The sequence below is a fragment of the Nuphar pumila genome, chromosome 1, assembly GCF_984573655.1.
Source record: "Nuphar pumila chromosome 1, dmNupPumi1.hap1.1, whole genome shotgun sequence".
In the NCBI taxonomy this organism is placed as follows: domain Eukaryota; kingdom Viridiplantae; phylum Streptophyta; class Magnoliopsida; order Nymphaeales; family Nymphaeaceae; genus Nuphar; species Nuphar pumila.
In genome coordinates this window covers 30,471,857-30,482,684 of record NC_143249.1, presented here as the reverse complement: position 1 = coordinate 30,482,684, position 10,828 = coordinate 30,471,857, and the positions used below count along the sequence as shown (strand labels likewise).

General features: G+C 34.3%; 1 protein-coding gene across 1 annotated transcript in view; it reads right to left on the bottom strand.

The window, feature by feature from the left end:
* Positions 1–291: 291 nt before the first annotated feature.
* Positions 292–10,828, bottom strand: part of LOC149848566 (subtilisin-like protease SBT4.14) — a 30,846-nt gene continuing 20,309 nt past the window's right edge. Inside the window, exons 12-15 of the mRNA XM_090004726.1 lie at positions 2,290–2,803; positions 1,984–2,075; positions 1,423–1,518; positions 292–442 (exon numbers count right to left, since the gene is read on the bottom strand). Of these exons, the coding sequence (XP_089860852.1) occupies positions 292–442; positions 1,423–1,518; positions 1,984–2,075; positions 2,290–2,803 (853 nt within the window). The remainder of the gene's footprint in view (positions 443–1,422; positions 1,519–1,983; positions 2,076–2,289; positions 2,804–10,828) is intronic.

The following is a 10,828-nucleotide window of genomic DNA, read 5'->3' as shown; positions in this document are numbered from 1 at the left end:
TAAAAACTAAAATTGATTATTCTTATATTTCATCATTTTTCAGTAAAAGAATTAATTTTTTTATTAAAATCGAGTGACGATGGTTACCAATTTAAAGAAAGCACATGGAAAGTGAGTGGAATAATGAGAGGAAGTACATAAAAAACATTAAAAAAAACATGAGAAAAGCATATAGAAAGCATGGACAATGATGTGGGAAGCATAGAAGAAGCGTGGGGGATTCGAGATTCCCATAAAGTTTCAGAAGGAGGAGTATCGTGCTTCCAAAGCAAGTTCTTGGGTCCCACCAAGCTAAGTTTCCAGTAACTCTGATATAATCTCTGATGCTCTCACCTTGAGGATTCTTCTTGAGAGTGCATTTGGGCCACGGGAAGAGAAGGACGCTACCTGCGGAGCACTCACACTGGTAGTATGTGACTTGTATATAACTGCTTTAGGGGACCTACAAAAAACAGAAGAAAAAGAAAATATATATATCAATTCCGTTCAGAGATGTTCTGCACAATTTAGTGCACAAGGGCATGTATCACATAGCATGAACCAACACAATGCAATAATTGTATGTCCCTAAACGGTCTCGATCTTGCAAACTCTTTCATGCTTTCACATAGTCTCTAGTTAGTCTATCTAAGGTAATTTGCCTATTTTTGTTAGAAAATGATAAATCAAAGAGAAGAACACAGTAAGCCCAAGAAGTTTACGTGGTTCGGCATTCCAGCCTACATCCACGATGAAGGAACCAACACTCTTTTCTTGTCTTTCATTCACGGTTTTACAATGCTGTAAAACAAGGTATTAATACAGCTTTACACACCACCAAATAAGAGGGATAACGGCTCACCGTTAAAGATATACACAGCTATTAAAGATAAATGCAATATGGAAATAAAATCAAAACCTATCCGATAATAATGGCAAGAGAAACTGACTCCTATCCACAACAATTTTAATGCTCAGAGTTTCAGAATTCGTATGTTTGGAAGAGGAGCCTTCCTCTCAAAAAGATGTTGGGAAGAGGAAGTACATGCTTCTTTAGGCTATGACTCTGCCTTGTGAGTCTGCAGACCATTAATGTAGATGGCTTCCAAATACATAGTGAAAAGAGAGGAGAAAAAAAACCTTGCATGGGTTTAAACTAAAATGCAATACACAACAGCTAGAAACAAAAATTAAGAAGCTATTCATTGTTCCAATGCCCAAAGGATGCACTTCTGAGTTTAGAAAACTCCAAAGTGCTAGCAGGTTCATCAAACCTTTAGCTGAATATTTCTACTGACATCAGACTGTTTATTATACCAACTTTGTTGGTTTACCTAGTGGAATTGATGTATTGAGAGATTTTGAGTGATGTGTTGTAGAACAAAAGCTAAGGCTGTGTCCAATTGATATTCATGCTGCATGATAATCCCAGCCCCTCCGTACTCTCTAATGGTAGAATCAGGTGTACCAAATTGTGGAATGCAGTAAATGACCTTGTCCTTCACCTTTTTGACGTCTAGCGTCCCAGATTCACAAGAACTGCACGATAAAGATGGACAAGCAAATTTCATCATAAGCCTAATGTATCTCTAATTATCTACTTTGAAAAAAGAAACTTTTCTTTCATGAACACCTAATATATCTCTAATTTTCAAAAAATGCAACATGGGAAAAATCTTTGCCACGAAAATCCTGTGATAAATTTTAAAATGTCTTTTTTTTTTGTAAAAAATATGAGCATATATACAACATTTAAAAGTATAAAAATATATCAAACTATAAAAGAAAATGCAAATATAATTATTTTTAATGATTTAAAATCACAAAAAAAGGACAATTGCAGAATGTGGATATTTTGAAAATATCACGCCTTCCCATGAATGAATCTGATTTTTAAAATATCGAGATAACAACAAGATATTTTCAAAATATTCCTAACAATCGTTATAGAGGTATGAAATGGAAACACTAGGTGGGAGATATGAAATATCTATTTATTCTTACATCCTACTTGTATCCGAACCGTTTCCTGCCTGCGCCCCACTGATCAGTGGGCAGTACTTCTTCTTTGGTGAAAAAGTATTTATTGATATGCCCTGCCATTTGAAGAAAACAAAGTTAACTCAATATATCTAAAACAAAATAAATGATGAAACTGATAAGGAGATCAGTAGTAAGCGCAGAAATGCATACACATCCTTCATGTTTCCCAAAATTGATCAATGTGTACCTCATATATTTTGATTTGCAAATTCCCCCCCCCCCAAAAAAAAAACATGTAGGGAAAGATGAATGAAATGTAAAACATACAGTTAGCTCCACGCCATTGCCCAGCGCTATTTTGGTTCTGAATTGCCGATCAATGGAACTTGCAGCCACAGTGAGGATCCATGGAGCCACGTTCTCCACCGACATGGAATACGGGCCACCATTGCCAGCCGAAGCCACTGTGATAATTCCGTTCATCATGGCATGAAACGATCCAATCGCTATCGGGTCAGAGAAGTACTCCGTGACTGCACCGACTACAGAGAGCGAGATCACATCGACACCATCAGAAATGGCATCATCGAAGGCTGCAAGTATGTCAATGTCCGCACAGCAGACGGTGGCCCAGCATATCTTGTAGACTGCAAGGTGAGCTCCTGGGACTGCACCACGGGCAGTGCCTGCACCAAGCCCATCAAGGCTTGCACCACGGACTGGCATCCCAGCTGCTGTCGATGCCGTATGCGTGCCATGTCCTGCAACATCGATAGTTGATGGCATTTCAGGTGGAAAAAGATCGCCTTCCAACTTATAGTAGGCAGCTCCGATGATCTTGCTGTCAATTAATTGATGTCAGCTTACTGAAGTTTAACAAACTATGATGAACTTTGTAACATTGTTATGACTATGAATGTGAATATACATAAAATGAATTGCCTTCTCAAAAACAAACAATGAGCTATGCACTGTGTTTGTGTGCATGTGCACACGTATGCAAAACAGATACATGGAGCAGAGTACTTTGCAAAGTACTTGGCATAATGGCATTATGCCACGTGTCCTGAGTTGGACCCCACAATCACCGGTGATCAGCCAACAAGCACTATCTTGGGAGGTGATGGGAGCCAAGACGCACGCAGGTTATATGTTACCCCCCCGAACAGGGCATCTCATGCTTGGGGGTCCCAAAAAGCACCACTTATTTAAGCATGTGTGTTTTGTATCCCCATGTTTGTCAACATTAATTAGCATTGGACTTTGATGCGATTGGAAAGACTTAAGTACACTCTCCTCCATTGGTGCCAAAAAAAATGACAGTTCTAAGAAAGGAGTGGTTGTAAAGACTTAAGTGCCCCGAAGATGATTATTTAAGACCCAGTCTCTGCACTGCAGGATTATTCGAGAAAGAAATCTCCCTGGAGGAGGCCATGAACATCAACCCTCTCACTCTCTTTCTCCCTTCTCTTTCTGCTTCTGTGCACATCCAGCAGAAGATCCTACATTGCTCCATCAAGCACCGACTGACCGGCACATTGACTGTTGTGGAGCCTGATTCAGAGTTTTTATCCTTACAGAAGGAGGGTTTGGGGGCTCCTCCCAACGTGGGTAGCATCATTCAACTAAATGAGTTGTAGATCCTGATTCAGAGTTTTTATCCTTATAGGAGAGGGGTCTGAGGGCTCCTCTCAGCGTGGGTAGCATCATTCAACTTGAAGAGTTGTGGATCCTGGTTCAAAGCTTTTACCCTTATAGAAGAGGGGTCTCAGGGCTCCTCCCAGCGTGGGTAGCATCATTCAACTTGATGAGTTATGGAGCTTGATTCAGAGTTTTTGCCCTTACAGGAGGAGGGTTTGGGGGCTCCTCCCAGCATGTATAGCATCATTCAACTTGGTGAGTTGTGGAACCTCATTCAGAGTTTTTGCCCTTACAAGAGGGGAGTTTGGGAGCTCCTCCCAGCGTGGGTAACATCATTCAACTTGATGAGTTGTGGAGCCTAATTCATAGTTTTTGCCCTTACAGGAGGGGGTTTGGGGGCTCCTCCCAGCGTGGGTAGCATAATTCAACTTGATGACTTGTGGAGTCTGATTTAGAGTTTTTGCCCTTACAGGAGGGGGGGTTAAATTTCTTTTTCAAAATTTTATTTCATTTCTCAAATTTCAAACTTTTAACTTTCATTCAAAAGCCCAATTCCAAATTCAATTTAAACTGGAATTCTGAATTTCAACTTTAAATTTCAAAACAAATTCAAAGTTCAAAATGAATCTCAAATTCAATTTCGATTTTCCATTTTCAAAATTCAAAGTAAATTCAATTCAAAAATTCAATTTCAATTTCAATTTTTGAAATTCTCAAAATTCAGAGTAAATTTAGTTTAAAAGTTCAATTATAATTTCAAATTCAAATTTTTTATTCTAAATTTTAATTTTAAATTTCATTTTCAAAATCAAGAGTTCAAATTCAAGTCTCAATGCAAGTTTTCATTTCAACTTTTAATTTCAAATTCAATTTCAATTTCAATTTACAAGTTCATTTTTCAAAACTCAATCTTTCAGAATTCCAAACTTCAATTCTAATTTCAAGTTCAAGTTCAAATTTCAAGTTCAATTATGATTTCAAATCTCAAAATCGATTTCTAAGTTTGATTTTTTATTCAAAATCATTTCAAATTTGATTTTCAATTAATTTTAGATTTCAAAGTTCTCAACTTTGAATCCAATTTCAAAATCTTCAATTTCATGATTTCAATTCAAGTTCATTTCAAGTTTCAACCTTTCAATTCAAAATTGATTTCTGAACTTCATAGTTTACTTCTTAAAAGAATGTTTTCAAATACATTTCAGAATCACTTGAAAAAATCCAAATTTTTGAAACATTTCCAAAGAGCATACACATTTTCCAAGTTCAAAATCATAGCACAAGCCTGATTTCATGTGCATTAAGAACTTAGAATAATTACTTAGACAAATTTTGACAAAGCAAAATGCATGAATTCGATCCTTGGTTTGATTACCTTTGGTAAAGGCGCTAGAAACGGTAGAACCTCGTACCGACGAGCGAATCGCGTCTCCTCATTTTCTCATAAATTTCAAAATGGAGGTGAGTAATTTTAAAATATCTCTACAAAATGTCAAGTGAGACCTTGCGAGAGCTTTTCTCTTTTTTTTTTTCTAAAAAGTAAGAAAAGAAATTTTTTTGCAACGATTACAAAACCCAGAAAATTTTGATATTTTTAAGAAGAATAAAGGCAAATTTAATGTTAAAATATTATTTGAACTTATGATGTGATTAAATTGTAGTTCGAGCTATAATCTAGATTTCGAAAAAATTTCAAATTAGGAATTTATTTTGAATCGGGTTTTAATTTTTAAATAGATTTAATCTAGATTTAAGTTAGATTTAATTTGAATCTAATTTTGGAGTTTATTGTGAATAGAATTTTGAGTTTTGATTTAGTTCAAATTTGACTTAATCGTCAATTTGAATTTAAATATAACATCTGTGACTTTTTAGAGCATTTTTAATGAATAAAATAATATTAGGATTTTTATATGAAAGAAACATAAAAATGCAAATTAGTCTAAGTTGAATTTTAAAAGATATTTTATGAAGAATCAAAGTTGATTTTATTGAAGTTTGCATTCAAAACTGAATTTATAAAAAGTTAGAATTTCAATAAAATAATTGACAAATTGTGTCAAAATAAAGTCAAATACGATTTTAGATGATTTTAGGTTTAATTTAATGTATATGTGATGTAATTTTATTAAGTTAAAATTTGGTTTGTATGGATTTGAAATCCATTCTAAAATAGCATAAAATAATAAATATATATTTTATAGAATGAAAAACTTGAATTAACTAAGTTTAATAGAATGATAAAGGTCCACATGTGGGGTGTTCCCCTATGTGGGCCCATCTTATGTGGCATCTCATGTTGGAATTAAATTTAAAAGTTGTAAGTTAGAATCCCTGAAAATTGATATTTCAAAAGTTTCCTAAAAATAAAACAAGCAAAGAGAGAAAACATATATATAAGTTAAAACTTAACAAATAAGTGATGTGTGTTAGGCTAAGTTGTTTTGAAATTTAGAAAGTTTGGGCTAAAAATTTAGGAATTAGAAAGTTTTGTAAAGGAGATAAAAACAATATAAAGAGCCAAGAGGGGCTCATCCCCCCCCCCCCCCCCCGTTATTGGTATCTTTAGAATTTTTAGCCTTCTCTCTCTTATTTTCTCTCTTTTTTATCTTTCCTTCTTGCTTCTCTCCTTCCACTATTAAGTGTAGGAGGTCTGAACCTCCATTGAAGTTAGGTTGATCAAGGAGTTGCAGCCACACAATCAAAAGAGTTTTAAAAACAGTTTATTGGAAAAAATGTTTTTGAAATCATGTAAATATTTTGCAAAACTGTATCCTTGTTGTACATATTGAAGTGGTGAAACTAATATGATTATAAGTATACATTCCGTTCGTCATGGCTAATAAAAAAATATATATGAGAAAGAACAATTATGTTTGTTTTTACTAACCAAACCGGTTTTCAAAAGAACATAAATATGATTTTTGTTTCAAAACCAGCAGTGACTTTGAATAAATCAAAATTGGGGTTTTGTTTAAACTGAACCCATAAAAAGAAAAGAAAATAAAAAATTTGATTTCATGAATCAGTGAAAAGAAAATATGAAACATGTGTTAGTCATTTCACCTGAATGTCTATTCTCGGCTGTGTGAAAGATATGACATATGTCAGGTAAATAGATCATATCTACCTCATTCGAAGGAGATTTTATGAGCGGTTTATAGTGTTGGAAAGCTGAGAAAATTTCATATATTTTAGAAAAAAATTAAGCTTTGTTCTTGGAATGTGCATAGAACAATGACAATTAGAACAATCAAGTATACATGAGCCTAAATCGATCATATCTCCTTAATCCAAAACAGTTTTTATTAACGGTTTGCGATATTGGAAAGCTGGTAAAATTTCTTACATTTTGTAAAAATTTAAACTTAGTTCTTAGACTGTGAATATAGTTGTCACAGTCGAAACAATAGAGCAGATATGGGCCTAAGCAGATCCCGAACCAGGTATGAATCGGTTAAGCAATACATGCAGTGAATGTATGATTTGAGCCTATGTTTTTAAATGCTAAATAAGCATGTAGATGCAACCTATAATGTTGTGTTTATGCAGATACTAAGTGCCTAAAGGAACATGACATGAAAAGAGAAATTTTTGCATGTGCATGATTGAATGCACACTGCTATTGAAGTGCATGTGTTTATATGATTGTGTAAGAATGCATATAGTTAATCAAGATCAATGCCTATAAGTAAATGCATAAATGAGTTTGATATGTTATAATTACATGCGTTACATGATAGTATCTTTGGCATTGAATTTTGCATTCATGAACCAAAATTAAATGTCTAAAATTATATTCATTCTGTATATGCATAGATAAATAATAGACTTAATCATGTAAACATTGATTCTATTGAGCTTACAATGAGAGGATAAGTAGTACTTTAGACTTCGTGGAACTTGTTTTGAGCATGGAAGGTTGCTCCTTCTCAGCCACAAAAATAGAAAAATGCCTCCACATTAGTCGTGGGGTGGTAGGTCGCGAAACACATGAGTAGAAGTTTGATGCATCAGGAAAGAGGTGTTGGGAGCTCTCACCCAGGACAAGTGAAAGGTGTCCATCTAGAGCATAACCATAAATTGTTTGAATGTACCTCCTAAGTCATGGTCATGATCTTGATCTAGGTACTGTTTGTGTAATACCCACAGGGTTAAGAAATGATAACCTTAATTGTTTGTGCATTTAGTTAAGCATGACATGCATCATGCAAAACAATAACCTAAATAAAAACAATTAAAGTCACTCATGCATGAAAGATCTTATGTCCTTGAATGGTCAGTGCATTTACGTCTATCTAATCATGCATAAGATTATAACTATTTATAAATGCTATTCTTGTGATGCACTGTGATGATATGTATATTTGAATGAATAATTGACTGCATCATTATGTGAGTTTGTTGAAATATGATAATGTATACTAGTTTTGGTTTACCTGTGTCGTCATTTTCTATCAGGCTTTCACGAGTCTGACCCATTTTATGGATTTTCAAGTGAGGTATGATGTATAGCAGCAGAGCGAATGTGGAATGCTCCGATGTTGTTGAGAGCCAATCTTTTTTTAGGATAGTTTTGAAAAAATATTTATTGTTATTTTAGATTGAAAATACTCTGATATGATTTTTTAATTATTGAGACTGAATTAAATTTTAATAGTGAATGTTACTCGTATTTTAGTTCAGTTATGATGATTGTTCATACTGTAACCCACCCAGAATATTTAACCCAAAGAAAAAGGTTGTTTTCACTAGTTTTAAAAGAAAAAATTTTCTCAAAAATTTTTTGGTTAAAATTTTGGAGCCTTACAATTGCTTCATTGGGTTCACTATATCAGACCTGAATAGAGTCTTAATCTTGTGACAACTCTGACAGATTTGTTGTGCTCATCAAAGTCATTAGGAGGGCTACCAAAGTCCATAGTAAGTTTACTTTTATTTATTTTTATTTTATTTATTGGGGTGTGTTTAATCTCTAATTTCTATAATTTTGTTTGTTTTCTATATTTTCTAGTGTTGGTGTTGACATATACCATCAACCGCATTTTTATTTTTAGAAAAGCAAATCGAGGTATGTTGGTTTGTATGACAGAGGAATCGAAAGATGAAAAGTTGCACCCTTGAATCATCTGATCCTTGCTCACAGAAGGAAGAAAGGCTCAAAAAATATTTATTTAAAACTCATTTTCAAAATCTTTCCAAAAAATAAGGATCTAGATAACCCGATGGAATCCCATAAATATTTGAAAAGGTCGATAGTTAAGCCATCGACCCCTAGGGCTTTCAAATGGGCTAAGTGCCAGACCACTTGTTTAATTTCAGAGAGTGAGAAAGGCCATTGTAGTACCTTTAAAACTGCATGCTTTTATCCGATATTGACCTTGTCATGTATGCGTTATGATTAAAATCTTAGAATTATAAGATGATGCACCACATATTTTATTGTCCCATCCATGGTTTCAAAAAATATTTGGATTGCCATGGTGGGCTTTTTAGTCTAATTTGAAGCTCTATGTACTCAATTAGAGAGCCCATATCGACTTAAAATTTAGCACCAAAAGGAAAGAAGTGGCAGCTTATTTGGATGTGGTGGATTAATCTTGTGTAGTGCTTGTTTTGGTAGGGACGAAACCCAAGGACTTTTAAAAGTAATCTTGCAATACTTTGAAGAATTTAGTTTTTATTGAAAAATATTGGAAAATTATTGATATATACTAATAAATCATAAATTTTTAAAAAATTATTGTATTAATATCAGTTACAATAGCAATTCTTTAAAATATCAAGTTAAAATTTTCACTTTCTTGAAATATATATTTTAGATCTGGATTCAGATATGATTCTGATTTTGACTCAGATATGGATTTGCTATTAGCATTTCAGGTTCAGATTAGGATCTCCATGATAATGCAAAGTGCAAGGAGAGTGGCATAGCAAAACTCACGCACAGGGCGAAATGCCCACACCAGCACAGTGATGTAGCCCATTCACTATCTCAAATGAAGCTTCTCCCTCGTGGCGGCCTGCAATGGGTTTTGGCTACTCTCAAGATTTGTCATAGTTAATTAATTTCAAAATTGCTTGTATTGCATAGAATCCTTGCACCGATTGGATCCTTTTGCATATATTTTTGTTATTTGAATTTTAGATTGGATTTTAGTTTTTTATTAGGCTTTAGGTTCATTTTGGATTCATAAACTTTTGCCTTTTTCTATAAACAATCATTGTTCAAACAAATTTGGGATGATTAGAGTTTTATTTTTTATTCTTTTAAGCTTCCAAAATTTTGTTTTATCTTCAGTCGATTTTTAGTGTTTTGATAGTTTAGTATGCAATAGCATAGATCGTGTTGTAGTCTTTACTATCCCACTCTGGACCCTTGCTTCATATTCATTAATCATTTGGAAGAAAATCACTATTTGAGGGAGCTTTAATCCCATGAACCATCCACACAGGCACTTGTGTGTGCATAAGTAAAGCAGAGATATAATCCAACCAAAAGAAGGTCCAAAATCTATAACCAATGATTATTAGGCAGCTCTCCTTCTCCAATATTTGAGTGTTTCATCAACTGAATCTTATATATTTATTATTTATAATTTATTTAACAACATATATGTTTCGTGAAGATTTTATTTTTTGAGAAGAAAGGCAAACATTCTCATTTTTTAGAAATTAATTCATGACATATACAAATATAATTAAAAACATGGTGATTGAGACAGCTGAATTCAAGATGAGCTATCAAAAGAGGTCCCAATTCTAGAACCGCTAAACATGAGCATGTTGAACCAACATGTCCGGAAGCAAGACGTTGCTCCTGTTTTTTGCTTTCTTCAACATCATCCATTCTCTACACTCGTTGGTGGTTCTAACCTGTAATAACTTTATGCTTGGGGTTGCCCTCTAAAAAACAAGCTCATTCTTGTGTAACCAAATCAGCTGCCATTGAAATCAAAACCCAGCTACTCCACTCGTAGTCCCCTTTGCCCGATCCCTTTGGAAGAGGAACACATCTCAAAGACTGCAAAAACTATCAGTCGTAACCTCGTTCCAGAAGAACTCCTGCAGCTTCCTAAACCATATGCACCCAGCGAAGAGGTGCTCATTAGATTCCACAACACACTCACAAAAATAGCACCGACTAACTAGTTGAAACCCCATCAATTGGAGATTGTCATCAGTTTTGCCGTGGACAACGAGTCACCCTTGGAGGAAGGTCAGC